Source organism: Papaver somniferum, unplaced genomic scaffold, assembly GCF_003573695.1.
Source record: "Papaver somniferum cultivar HN1 unplaced genomic scaffold, ASM357369v1 unplaced-scaffold_137, whole genome shotgun sequence".
Taxonomy (NCBI): domain Eukaryota; kingdom Viridiplantae; phylum Streptophyta; class Magnoliopsida; order Ranunculales; family Papaveraceae; genus Papaver; species Papaver somniferum.
The window spans coordinates 18,647,465-18,662,316 of NW_020622934.1; the positions used below are offsets into that span (position 1 = coordinate 18,647,465).

The following is a 14,852-nucleotide window of genomic DNA, read 5'->3' on the forward strand; positions in this document are numbered from 1 at the left end:
AATTTTGGATTATCAAGTAGAGTGATGGCATATTTAATATTTTGGATCACCACGCAGATGTGAGACCATGGGAACAAATTTAGAACGATTTTTTTGGGATCAGTCTTTTTTTGGAACCATTGTTTTATACGATCATCTACCCTATAATGCTAAGGGGTGTCCTAAAATAGCGAGTTTACTAATTTGTCCCTTACCTTAGTTAATATTAATCCTAATTAACACTAACCCTACCTTAAATCGTGAAACCCAATCTAAAGAAGAAAAAAAAAATCTGCCGCAAGGAGAACTGTTTTCTTCTCTACTTCTCCGCTTCTTCTTCTTCTTCTTCTTCTTCTTCGTTTCAAACTTGTCTTCATCGATTAATCGTCGATTCATAAAATTTTCATCGTCGATTAATCGATCAACTATATAAATGGTTCGTCGAAAGCAAACCAAAAGACTCCCAGGAAAAGGTCCACCATTAGGACATCTAGCTAATCAAGCAAATGAAATTGAGGAAGAACTTGAACCGGAAGGTGAACAAGTGATTCGGCGTAACAGTCGCAAGAACAACCCTGAGTCTGCCATGGGACCGATTCGCAGGTATTTCCCGACAAACCCATTACTTTTAATTTGATTTTCATCGGTTCAATTGAGTAGAAATCATCAAAATAGTGTTCATATGGAAGTTACAGTGTTGAGTTCGGTTAGAACGTGTTTTATTGTTACCCTAGTTTCTTCACCGAACTACCTGGTATGAAGAACACGAAGAACAGTTCGGTTCTATAGGATTTAAAACTAGGTTACCGAACTCTGAGTTCGGCTATTTCACAAAAATTGTTGAAACTTCCATGTAACCGAACTCTACATGTATTACAAAAGAAACTCTGTTCGGTTGTTTCGTATAAATGTTTAAAACTGCCATGTAACCGAACTCTACCTGTATTACAAAAGAATTTTTTTTTTCCATGTAACTGAACTGTTCTTTGTTTCCCTGTATGTTTAGTACCCATACAACCGAACGTTTTCCAATTTGTTCGGTTGCTTCGCAAATTTTTTTGAAACTGTCATGTAACCGAACTTTAACCACATTTGAAAAGAAAAACAAACTTTTCCATGTAACCGAACTTTACTGTTTTTCCCATTATGTTGAGTTCTTTTATAACCGAACTCTGTCCAATATGTTCGGTTTGTTCGCAAAAAACCTTGATAAACCGAACTCTTGGCTAATTACATATATATGTGGAGTTCGGTTTGCTCGCAAAAATGCTTGAGTAACCGAACTCTACCCTAGAACACAATTTTTTTTCTTGAGTTGTTTTTTTTCTTCGTGAATTATTCCTTATTTCTTGAGTTGTTTTTTTGTTTAGTGGCAAAGGTAAGAAATCCAACCAACCATTACCGGAAGATTTTATAACTCCCACGCCTCGAGGGAAAGTACATTGTGATGTCGGTAAGCGTGCAACCAAAAATGCTAAGTATAGACGCGTGTCATTACCGGGTGTTGTCATCCAAGACGATGTCAATAGATATAATGTTGACAATGTGATACAACAAGTTAATGAAGAAATTGTGGAAGGCATGGGTAATCAAGAAGATAATCAAGGAGGAGAAGAGGAACCAGTTGAAGTCATGGGTAGAAATGAGGATGATGGGGATGACAATGAAGAAGATAAGGAAGATGGAGATAAGGATGATGGGGATGACAATGAAGAAGATAAGGAAGATGGAGATAAGGATGATGGGGATGACAATGAAGAAGATGAGGAAGGTAAGGATAAGGATGGAGACAATGAAGATGAAGAAGCAGAAGACGACTCGGATGAAGAGGAATTTGAAAAGGAAGAAGTAAAGAAAAAACCTAGAAAGGCGGCTAAAAAACCTTGTGCTAGATAAGCATACATTCCTGATGACGATATGTGTTTTCCACCAAAGAACCCAACTTATGGTACTCCAAGAGATGGAGGGGACGTCTTGTTTGGCTACAAAAACTCATGGGCTGCTAAGATCTATTCGGCAAAGGTATTGAATCTTAACCATGAAGATTTCTCAATGATTTTATCGTATTTTGACATATATTTTTCTATATATATTAATATATAAGATGAGATGTTTTTATTGTAGGACCATAATAATGTTGTCCGTGTTTCAAAATGTCAAAAGAACAAGATATGGAATATAGAAAATGAGTGCGATGAGGTCCGGTTGGCGGTATATGATTGTGTACTTTGGAACGCGATGCAACATGCGCACCAAAAATTTGATGTTGTCCAGAGACGGTACCTTTCATTGTTGCATTACTTGTCTATCCTTCCATTCATTCCTTTTAATTATCTCAATTGCGTTGTAAATGGTTCGCAAACCTGATACGTTATCCGGGTTATCTTCCTTTAATAAGAGAATCATAACGGTAGGCAGAATACTCGTTTTCCTATACTTAGCAATTTTTTCCATTTATTGAGGAGTGAGCCTTGCGGCCATTGCATGCTCTTCAAGATCTTCCGGACGAGGGTGGCTATGACGACCTACCACCTTATTCATAGCTAGAAACCATTTCTTCGTTAATTTTCTCTTGCTAAATACTAGCTTGAACGGGCATTTAATTTTATTTGTGCATGTTGTGTTCTTCCTCGTCGTCTTTCCTTTATACTCATAACCCTTCCTCTTGTGACTAACATCGGGATCTCCACTTCTCTCACAAACCATTTCAAAACGAGTTTGGCTTTCTTTTCCATTCAAAACTAGGACGTGATTGACTCTCTTAGCATGTTCTCTATCCCGATTCTTCACATCAATAGGTAAGTCAAATACCAACTCATTAGCATAGTGAAGAGATGTATCTTCGAACAACATATTAACCGGGGAAGGTTGATCATCCATTGGTATAGGTTGGCTTTCCATCTACAAGAAATGTAAAAACATCAATTGAAATTACATTACAGTTCGGTTAATTGTAAATTTTATCGCAATAACCGAACTCAAGGTTCGGTTTATGAAGCAAAGTTGACATATAACCGAACAAGTAACAAATAAAACGTTCGGTTACTTCTTATTTTATCTAGATAACCGAACATTACACTGGAACTTCTTTTTTTTTTTCCTAAGTTCGGTTATTTGCGCTGTTATTTCGAGTTTTCGAAACAACTGAACTTAATACACTAAGTAAACTCTAATATTACGTAGAGTTCGATTATCTAGTTCGTAAACATGCAGTTTGCAAAACAACCGAACTTTGTACACTAAGTTAATTCTTATTTTTACGTAAGTTCTGTTAGTTATTGGTTGCGTACCAACCGAACTTTGTACACTAAGTTAGATCTAATTTTTACGTAAAGTTCGGTTTGTTAATTTGTAACGAACCAACCGAACATTACACTGAAATCTGAGTTCGGTAACCTGCGTGTTTGGAGAAAGTAACCGAACAACACTTTCAGGTGAGTTCGATTACTTCCGTGTATAGCTAAAGCAACCGAACTGCACTTCCAGATGAGTTTGGTTAGCTGTTCTTGACAAAGTGTAACCGAACTAGCCCAAATCCACTTGAAAATTTTACATTTTTAGGAAAGTTTTGACCAATTCAACATACATTATCTAAGTTTGGAGCATATCTGGATACCCAAATACTCTTCCGATCCGGTTGTGGTTGATAAAATCCATCATATTCATCTTGAGATCGAGTTTTGGGAAGAATAGAATCACCATCTAAGAAATAACTCATATACGGATCATTGTGAATATTAACAAATACTCTAGGAAAGGATGGAGATGAAGTATCAGATGAGTTTTCATCACTTGAATACCCAAACTTAGTGAATTGGAAAAAAAAACTATTTTCCATGTTTTTTCCTTCATCTTCTCTAACTTTACTCTCTCTAAAATTCTACTAATCTAATAATCATACCATCTTTTAATATAATCTCACCAATTATTATTAACTAAATCATTTAACTAATCATAACCTAAATTTAATTATTAGGGTAGTTTAGGTATTAATATAAATATCAGATATGGGGTGACCCAGATTTATTTCTAATGTCTTTACCCAAAATAAAACAATGGTCCCAAAAAAGGATGGTCCCCAAAAATTTGTTCCAAATTTAAATCTATGGCAATTTGTGGGCTATGGTGCAGATTTGAAGTCATGAGGCATGTTTTTGTTCAATGGGCACAATTGGGTCACGTGGTGAAATAATAATATGGAGTTGGGTAGTCATCCAAACATGCAGATATGCGATGCAGAAATTTTCATATGTTATACGTGTCATATGATAAAATAACAAAAATAACATGATAAATTGGTTTTTATTTCAAGCCAATTGAAATATTTGTCGTAAATTAGTTATGGTTGTTAATGAGGATACCAAATTATCGAGGAGGATACTAAATTTCATACTAAAAAGCCCTCTTATATGGAATTTGGTACTTGATGCTGCTTAGTACATTTTGGGTCCCAACACAAGGTTGGAGTACTCGCAGATGTAGGCATAATTGAGTTACGAAGAAAGTTTTCGTGTTTTAGAGTTACGAGATAACTTTGGGTCGTAAGAGAAATTTTATTCTATGAAATAGAATTTTCTTCGACTTGGAGACCTCTTTTCCATGAGAAAGATTTTGGGTATGGGCGATTCAACTCCCCGAACAAATAAATGAGGTCACAAAATAGGCTTTAGGTCACAAACGCACACGACCGATTTTAGGCACTGGGTATTGCTAAATCACAATGATCAAATTGTCATGGGATCGGTCAAATATATTGATATACCTGAGATATTAAATAACTGATAGATTAATAACCTCGTTTATTTGGGGGCCTCAAAAAACAATTAGGGGCCTCACACTACAGGACAAAAAGGAACATGAAATAGCAATTGGTGGTTATCTCTTGTCCCCTTTTTTAAATGCCTAACTACCCTAAATAATTAGTGTTAATTAAGTAGTTAATTAGTTTAGTTAAATTAAATTAAAATCAGATTTAGGAATAAATTTTTGATAAAAGAAAAATTGTGTTTTTGTGTTGTGGAGAAGGAGAAGTTGAGTTTTTGGGGGAAAACTTAGGGTTATTTGAAATGAGTGATTCTAGTGGAGGAAATGATGTTGGTGAAGCTTCAAATAACAAACATGATTGTGTTGATGTTGAGATTATCTTGCATTCCCATTTGGATTGGATGTATAATGAGGAGATGTTGATAGAGTAAGCCATGAATAATGGTGCAAATGAATAGCCCATTGCTCAAAATGAAGGAACCAACCCTCAAAATGAGGAACACGAAGCTCAAAACAATCAGGTAAACATCTTATACCCTTCGATTTGTCTGTTTGTTGCTTCAATTGGTCGAATCATCCCCACTATGGAATAACTCAGTGTAAGAGTCGTTATTGTCGGGGTTGTATACCCAAACGACTCTATAGAGTCGTTATTTTATTAAAACCTCCAATGACGACGCAAACCTGCAACTTTTCCAGGTTATAAAAATATCGTCAGGATGGTGTGATAAACAATGACGACTCCGGATATCCAGGTCAGATAAAGTCGTTAATTTGGTTAGTTTATACCCGAACGACTCTAAAACCAAAAATTTTCTGTAAATATAACTCTTAGGGTCGTCATTTGTGTATTTATATTCAATGACGACCCTAACCAACCATTTTAAATATACCTTAGAGTCATCATATATGTAGTCATACTCAATGACGACCTTATCACATTTTTTTTTAATAACTTTTGATTTCATAGAATCATTTCATTGAATCATAAAAGGAATACATCTTGCATACCGTTGCACTGAAGGAAATGAAAAACAATAAATAATAATGGTGCACTTAAACACTTAACCATAGATGTTGTAATTAAAGGTAGTGCCTTCCAAGATACGGTAGCATTCGTCGAACTCAAACTTTTTCCCACGAAGCACCTCATATCGGGCATACGCCTTCTCCAACTGAAATGCAACACATAAATAAGTTCTTAAGTTAGTATCATTCAAAACTTGGGATTAGTTTTACCTCTTGTTTAAATACTTACTCTTATAGCACCCAACATATTGGGCATGGCTTCCCTTACGGCTTTCAAATATTTTTTGAATGCTTCACATTCTATGAATATCTCCTCGAACCGTTCCTTGAAGAGTTTCAAAGACCTAGAGTTACAATTTCCGTCTAACGCCATAGAAACGATGAATACACGGTTCCACCAAGCATCGGATGTTTGATCAATGTCTTTTCCTAGATCTTCAAAGTGGTTTGTGACTGTCAACCAATCTCTCACAATGGCGCAATTCTCTTCTTCTGTGTAGGGAGTAGCCATGGTGTTTCCTTTTCTTCTTGCTCTTGGATGGTAAATCAATGAGAATGAATGTAAAGGTTTAGAATTATGGTTTGGGGTGAGATATAGGTCTCTATTTATAGAAATTAACGACCCAAGATTAATTTTTTTGAATTTTTAACCGTTGCTCGACTCAACCACATTGGGTGAAAATCAAAACTCACATTAACTGCTAAGTGTGTCGTTATCAGGCATATTAACAAAGTGACGACTCTTGCAGATCAAATGAGTCGTCATTTATTATGTTTATTGGCTGACGACTCTACTTTCAAAAAGTCTCCGTGTTAAGTAATGTTTAGAGTCGTTAATATGGCTTTCTCCAAAAGTGAAGACTCATACCAAACATTTCAAATAATCTCACTCGTATATTTACAAACCCTGACGACATGTTTTGGGAATGTTTAGTGAATAAATATTTGAACTCACTTTATTGAATCGAAAAAAACATACATGTACTACAAAATGAAATAGAAGGAAAAGACATAAAATAGTTCAATACATTGCGCTTGAAAACCTAAACGAGTTTAATCATATGCGGCGATTTGCCATTCACTTCCCCCAAGAGACGATAGCAGTCCTCGTGAAAAAACTCCTTGCCGTACTTTAATTTGTATTGGCTGCGACCCAAAGAGTACTGGAAAAACTTTTTTTTTTTATAAGTTAGCGTTGTTGAATAAAAATAACCAAATAAATAATTTTTGATGAACGGCCTATTGATTCACAAACTTACTCTATCCATTCGAGGTTTGTCGGGAAGAGCGTCAGCCCGATCTTTCAACTCGTCTCTCAGAACTACGCATTCATTGTATAAATAATTGTATCTTTCCCTTATCTGCTAGAGCGTCCTTCTATAAGGATTTCCGTTTAGTGCTTTAAAAATGGTAAATACACGTTTCCACCAAGCATTGGATGTTTGATCCATGTTAAGGTACGGATCTCTAGTTTGGTCATGGTTATTGGCGACCCAGTGCGCTCTTTCAAAGTCGTGCTTCGTGACGGTGATGTGTGCTCTAACAATAGCAACATCTTCTTGATTATTGAATGGAATTTGAGCCATTTTCAGTGTTTGAAAGTGATGGGTGACTGATTTGAGAAGATTGAAAGTGATGAATGAATAACTTTGAAAGGGAAAGGACTCATTTTATAGGAAAAAAGACCCAACGACTAGTTTATTTTGAAAAAAACGGTTACTTTGTTCAAAAAAAAAAATAATAACTGCTCCTAGGAATCAAATGTAAATTTGATCTTCAAATTATGCAATAACTACATGTAGAGTCGTCATGTATGATACATATAACCTAACGACCCTTTAATAAAAATGAACAGAATGGTGTGTGTTTGTATGTAAAGAGTCGTTAGCATTCTTTTAGGGTCATCATTCTTTACCAAATGAGTCGTTCGCGTGCTATAATACCCATGACGACCCTATCCCTGGTATACATACAAGACTTCCTTACTATTAGGTCATCAATCTGCTAAAATAGTAATTGACGACCCTAGTAAAGGTAATAATGACCATAATTTCTAGGCTGTTGAGTCGTCAATCTGCATGTTCCATGGGTGACGACTCTAGCCTTGGAAAGGTTAATTAACAGAACGGTCGTCATTGTTTTATTTTATATAGTGACGACCCTCTAATGAAGGTTTTGTGTTATGTTGTAGTTGGTGGTGCAACCAAGCTCTCAACCAGAACCAGTCTCTACAATGGGTCCAGATACCTCCCAACACTATATGAATGATTTGGTACGTTTCCCTTAACCGTTTAGTTATATTTAATTATAAATTATTTTATTAGTGATCTCATGGTGTGTAATTTCTTTGCTGAATTTAGACATGGAAAAGCAAGGCTGAGGCCAAGGAATGGCTTATCTCAAAGGCAAAAGAGAAGATGTGAGTGGATGTTCAAAGCAGACACGTATATTGTAAGAATATGGAGATGGTATGCAAGACAGCGGGGGAAAAGGGAGAAAGTCAAAGAGGTAAGAATTACAAATATGAGAAGAAGACGACTAGGGCCTACAAAACTGCGTCGAAGAAGTGTGAATACCCGTTCAGGATTGTTATCAAAAGGCATCACGAAACTGATCTATTCCGATTGTATAGTATTCCGGACGGTCGTCATAACCATCCTACGCCTAAGAGTTTATATGGACACCCTGCATATGCCCGGTGAAACCGCATCAAATGGAGAAGGTTCAGCAGATGAAGGGATGTAGGCCTCTTAAGATCCTAAATTCAATAAGGGCGGATGATAAGGATAACTTGTCTACCATTTCCACAATCTACGATGTCAAAGCATCGATCAAGAAAACCGAATGGGATGGTAGATTAATTATGCAACAATCTGAGTGGTTAGCAGAAAAACTTAACTACGCCATGCAAATAAAAGTTGGTCCAGCAGAGAAGGTGACTCATATTTTGCTTGCGCCCCCAGGGGTGGTGGATTTGGCTCAGTGTTTTTACCAGGTTTTTTCATAGATTTCACCTACAAGACAAACATGTATAACATGCCAATGTTGAACGTGGTCAGTCATACTTCGGATAAACAATCATTCACCGTGGAATGGTGCTTTATGGAAAAAGAAGAAATAGAGGACTATGTTTGGGCATTGGAGCAAGTGAGGTTGATTTACCGTGTCAAAGAGACCGCGGGTTATATTTACGAATAGGGATTTTGCAGTTATGAGTGTCGTCCGTCATGTTTTTCCACTAGCTCAACATTTTCGTTGTACGTGACACATCCAAACCAATCTTTTTTCTAATTGCAAGAATCAAATCCAAAAGATCAATACCAAGAAGGGTAATCAACGTTCGAAGGAGGAAGACGAGCGTCTAAGTCAACTTTCCAAAAAGGAGCGAGCGGAAGAGAAAAGGAAAAATACGATGAAGAGGGGGATCTATGGAAAGATTTTTTGAAATATTGGGACCATTTGGCTCATTCGAAGACCGAGGTTAAGTATTATGCTAACTTGCAGAAGTTTATTGATGATTGGAGCATGGATCATAAGAAGGTTGTCGAGTATTGCCTGAATACATGCTTGGAAGGAGAAGTTTGTTTATGCATGGACCAATAGATACAAGCACTTCAAAAATGAGTCTACAAGTATTGCAGAGCAGTCTCATGGACGTTTGGAAAAAATTCTGGAAGAGAATAATGGTGGAGTAGTTGCGGTACAGGAAGCTATTCACGAGCACACAGAGAATGATCTAAGAAAAATAGTGGCCCATATAAGTAAAGACTGTTTTCTGATGCAATACATTGAAAACAAAGATTTGTTACGGGGGTAGCACACCAAGTATCACGTCCAATAATCCATATGATGGAAGAACTTATAAAGTTTAGAGCCAATGCGGCCGCTGGAAAGGTGATGAAGTGTTATTGTACAACCGAAACATGGCTCGGCCTCCCGTGTAAACATAAACTTGGTGGGTACAAAGATATCATTCCTCTTGGAGATATTGATCCATTCTGGAAGCAACTTTCATTCATCCCAAATCCCACAAGAGACGCTGAGCAAGAATTCAGAGACTTGGATATTGGCAAGTATATCAACGAAAAATAACGAAAAATGAATTGTGTAGGAAGATAAATATTGGTTTCTAACTTGTGGCCGGCGGCCCGTAAGAGCTTGGGGGTAGAAGAAGATCCAATAAAACAAAAACCACCAGGGCGTTTGGTAACTAAAATGTCATTTAGAGAAACTGTGAATGAAGAAAAGAGCTGCACAAGAGATCCGTGTCGCCATGAGTATGTCCAGGCGGAATTTAATGAGTATGAGATCTCTTTCATTCCCAAGAAAAAGGGTCGGCCAAAAAATCAAGTAGTCACCCAATGTTATATACAAGTGAAAGAAAAGGAGGATATGGATGTTATTGAGCATACGGTCGGTAATATGGATGTTTTTGAGCATATGGTCGGTAACCAGCAAAGCCAAACGAGCGGAATGGTGACGATAAGAGGAATAAAGGGTAATCCTCACACCCCTAGAGATTCCCAATGAAGAACACATCGTGTTGCTTACACTTTGTATAAAGAGTATACCGATCAACTTCCTTACGTCATCTTGAATCACCTTATATCCACCGACGATGTTGACAGCGATGGAAATTGTGGTTACCATGTTGCAACGGAACAGTTAGGGCATTTCGATGAAGCGGACAAACTAAAACTCACACAAATCGAATATGCAAGAAAAAAAATGGCCGCTAAACTCATTGAGGACAAGCAACTCTATATAACAATGATCATGGAAAGAGATCCAAAAGATAAAGAAATGAAGTTCAAGGAACTGGTTTCCAACGCGAAATGGCGAAAATGGTCGAAGACGGCCGGTTATAAGTTTTGGATGCAAATGTCTTTTGGTGCCCAACTTTTAGCCGACACATTCACTTGTGTCGTTCATGTATTCAACAAAGGCTTCCCCGGAGGCTCTTGTACGTATGTTCCCTCAAGAACTAGGTGTGATCCGGCAATAAAGAAAAGAAGAATTGTAATGACACATGTCAACATGAACCATTACACAAGCTTTAAGATAACTGAGGAATGTCTTTTACCACGGGTTGGCTATGGTGACTGGGGAGAGTTCACTAAGGAGTGGAAAAACCATTACGAGTACGTCATGAACTTGTGGAATGCTTTGGACCCGATGCCGGATTACGTTGACATTGGTGATGAAATGAAAGAATGAAGGAGTGTTTAACGGTTTGAACATTTTTATTTTGAGCTTTGTATTTTGAAGCATACTTTTGGAAGATGGTTGTATCTAGAACATGGATATTTTTATTTTGAAGAATGCTTAGTGAATACAATGTGTTTTATCTTCCCGCACAAATGTTTTTTACTGTTATTTTTATTCATTTTGAACCACTGTCGTTAATGTTTAACAACTAATGCTTAACGACCCAAACCTGCCATTATTTTCTCACTTAGGATCGTTAATGTTGATACCCATATACCTGTACGACTCTAACCAACCATATTAGTTGAGTTCCTGGATGTTTTTGTTACATGGAGTCGTCAACTTTATATTCACACAAATAACGACCCAAACCTCCAATTATTTTCTGACTTAGAGTCGTTAATGTCGAGACCCATATACTTGTACGACTCTAACGGTCCATATTAGTTGATCTCCTGGATGTTTTTGTCGTTTAGAGTCGTTATTGGAATAAAATATTGATTAACGACTCTATTGTACCTTCAGAGTCGTCAGTTTGAGTACTCTACTACCTACCGACTCTTCCATACATAAAATTTTTGATCTCCTGGATGTTTTTCCGCTTAGAGTCGTTATTGGTATAAAAATAACGATTAATGACTCTTTGATCGTTTTTTATTCAACGGCTATTTATGAATACACTTATCCCAAAAAAATGAGCCGCTGGGATATTTTCTATATAAAGATTCCATCATCAACTAGCAAATACAACCAAAAATAATCAAAGTAAATCATTTTTTTCAATGTCAAGTCCATCATCAAATAACAATTTAATTGAAAACATACTTAGAAGATGCAAGCGACTAACCAAATCAATATTGGAAATGGAAGAAGAAATACGCAAAAGAAGCATGCGACCTACTAAAAAAACAATCGCTCTATCATCATATCCTACGAAGGAAGAAGAAGAGATGCGCGAGGCAAAAAAATGAGGCGAAGAACAATCCCATCTCATGGAAGACAAAACGATTTTCAAAACCTAATTCAACATCATCATCACTTTTTCATGGAAGATTCGGGCAAAATCAACGGAGCATAAGTGATAATCATCATCAGCAAATAAATCTGACGATTCACGTACAAAAAATTGAATCAGATAAGTTTTAATTTCATGTCAATTCAATTGGTAGGTTCAACTATTCGATTATGAATTTGTATATTCTGAAAAATTATTTGGATAGCTTTACCAGTTTTATTTCAGTTCAAATCTGTTACTGAAATCATAATTCGAGTTAGATCTGATATAATCTCACCTCAATTATACCTTTCAGAAGAAAAAAAATTCAAAGAATCTTCAAAGAATATTTTTTAGGGTTCTTGAACATAATTGGATCTATCTTTTAATCTCTCATCTCGACAGAAAATCGGTTTTCAGATTCGAAATCTGTGAATCATTATCCGTTTTACTCATCTATTTGATATGAATTTCATTTACTTTTATTTCCAAACTGATTAGAGATCATCTTTAATGGATTTTCTTCTTGGGAGATTGTTTTAAGTTCAATATATATTTGCTACATTCAGTACCTTGTCTTAAAGATGAAATCTTAATTGATGAAGATAACTGGAAGCATACCGTTGAATCTATGCAATTTCAACAACTATTTCGATAGAAAATCAGTGAAATAAGATAATTTCTTTGAGTTTTTTTATGGTTTGAATGTATCATATTGAAATTGTATATACTTTATGATTTGTGTTTACTGTTCTTTTGTTCAGAATTTGATTAATATTCAATGTGATTGAGTTTCTCATTTTGATGATTATGCACAACATGTGTGACTTTCGTCTACACATCCAAATTACATGTGTAACTTGCGTCTACACATCCGAATTGCATATGTAACTCTCAGTTATACTATTCAGATACTCTTTTCAACTCCTAGTTACACTAGTCATATACATGTGTAACTCCTATTTACACTAGTCAAGTGCATGTAAAACTGGTTATACGTTATTTTGTGTATTGTTCTTTTTAATTACATAAAAGCTTATTGCTTTTTGTTATTCTTCCGGTTGCCAATAACTCAATAAAATTGACTGCTTATTTGTGGTATTTTTGTAGGATGGTCTTCCTAGAATTGGAGTTGGCGCTGAAAATGATGAAATGAGGACTAGGAAGTGGAATTCATAATTGAGTAATTATGGAATTTCAGAATGGAATTGAGGACCAAGTGAAGAAGATTGTTGACACACTAACGGTGCTGAAATTGCATCCATAGATGTTGTTGGTGAGTGGATGCACTGATAACGTTGTGAATACGCTATCACATTTGAGATTTATATGGATTAGAAGTATTTAAATATAGTTGGGAATGTTTTCTGTACAGAGGTTGTGGTCAGTCCTCCATTTGTGTTCCTTACCTCGGCTAAAAGGTCATTGTATCATGAGATTCAAGTGGCTGCTTGCTGGGTGAAGAAAGGAGGTGCTTTCACTGGTGAAGTTATGTATGCATGTGTTCATCCTTTATGCATTTGATTAATTAATTTACAAATCAGATAATCATCTCATATTACATAGTTAACATCGTGTACATGCCACGTACACTAGTCATATGCATGTGTAACTCCTAGCTACATTAGGCAGATGCATATGTAACTCCTAGTTACACTAGACAGGTGCATGTGTAACTTTTAATTACACATGCTAAAACGAGTTATTAGATTCTTTTTTATGATCTTTGTTATTTGCCTTTAAATTGTTCTATAATTTTGTTTTTTTGTTTTTGTTCATCCAACCTAATCCCACAAATGTTTATTTTGTTGCAGATATGCAAGCATTCTGGTATCGAGGAAGGCAAGAATGGATGGGAACGTTCTAGTATAGGATGTGGATTTTTGTTTGCATATCAAGTGTTTTAGTGTGTGTGTTGTTATCAATAACAACTGATTATTGTAATTGATAAACGGGGAAATTATTGTAAATAAATATTAAGGCTACATGTAACTTTTGCATGTTTCTTTTGATGTGCAACTGTTATGGCGTGTGTAACTGTGGACTACACATGGCATATGCATGTGTAACTTATCATTACATATGCATATAAATACATATCCATATGCATGTGTAACTTTGCATTACGCATGTCATATGAATATGTAACTTCTGGATACACATGCCATATGCATGTGTAACTTCTGTGTACACATCCATATGTTGGTGGTGGTCGGCGGTGGTGTATGGTGGTGGGTGGCGGCGGTGGTGGGCGGAGATGGTTGGTGATGGTGGTGGTCGGAAGTGGTTGGCGGTGGCTGTGGTGGTAGGAGGTGGTTGGAACATCACCACACTATATTTTAATAATTTTGGGCCTTAATTTGAGTTTTATTTAATTATAGGCTTGACAATATACATAAGGGTATCAACGTCTTTTAATTTTTTGGGGCCTAAATTTAAACTTCTTTTAATTAAGGGCTTGATATTATGGATAATCCATGAATCGGGCCTTGGCCTAAATTCCCCTTTAGTATATGGTCGAATTAATTATTGGGCATTCATGATAAAAGAATTTTTAACCCACCCAAACATTAATTCCTGGTCCAGTCGCTGCCTGGGAATCGTGAGTCCATGAGCTTGTTGAAATGGGTTTCAACTGGTCTGTGGTGTGGTTTGTGTGATTGGATGGCTTTGTTAGGTTTTTATGTCAAAAAAGTGCGATTAGGATTGACCTCAATTCAACATTAGGACAGTGATTTAGTCTATAGAGGTCGTCTGTTCATGCTGGGACTGTTCATCGAGGAGCTTGACCTCTTTAGCATTAACTTCTCGGCATTCCTGTGACTGTACTGCTTATCCTCATTCCTTCTGTTTTCTTTTTTACACTTGTTGTAAGACA

The 14,852-nt window shown here is 36.4% G+C and overlaps 1 protein-coding gene across 1 annotated transcript; it reads left to right on the forward strand.

The window, feature by feature from the left end:
• The first annotated feature begins 412 nt into the window (after nt 1-412).
• Nucleotides 413-1,875, forward strand: LOC113334637 (mitotic apparatus protein p62-like). Its single transcript, XM_026580846.1, has 3 exons — nt 413-582; nt 1,350-1,615; nt 1,742-1,875. Exons 1-3 carry the CDS (start codon nt 413-415, stop codon nt 1,873-1,875), a joined length of 570 nt encoding a protein of 189 aa, XP_026436631.1.
• The last annotated feature ends 12,977 nt before the right edge of the window (nt 1,876-14,852 follow it).

Bases quoted from the DNA above. Each gene is read 5' to 3' on its own strand.
- LOC113334637 (XM_026580846.1), top strand. From the start codon at position 413: ATGGTTCGTCGAAAGCAAACCAAAAGACTCCCAGGAAAAGGTCCACCA. The intron at 583-1,349 runs GTATTTCCCGAC...TTTTTTGTTTAG, and splicing joins GCCATGGGACCGATTCGCAG to TGGCAAAGGTAAGAAATCCA. The intron at 1,616-1,741 runs GTAGAAATGAGG...ACAATGAAGAAG, and splicing joins GGAACCAGTTGAAGTCATGG to ATGAGGAAGGTAAGGATAAG.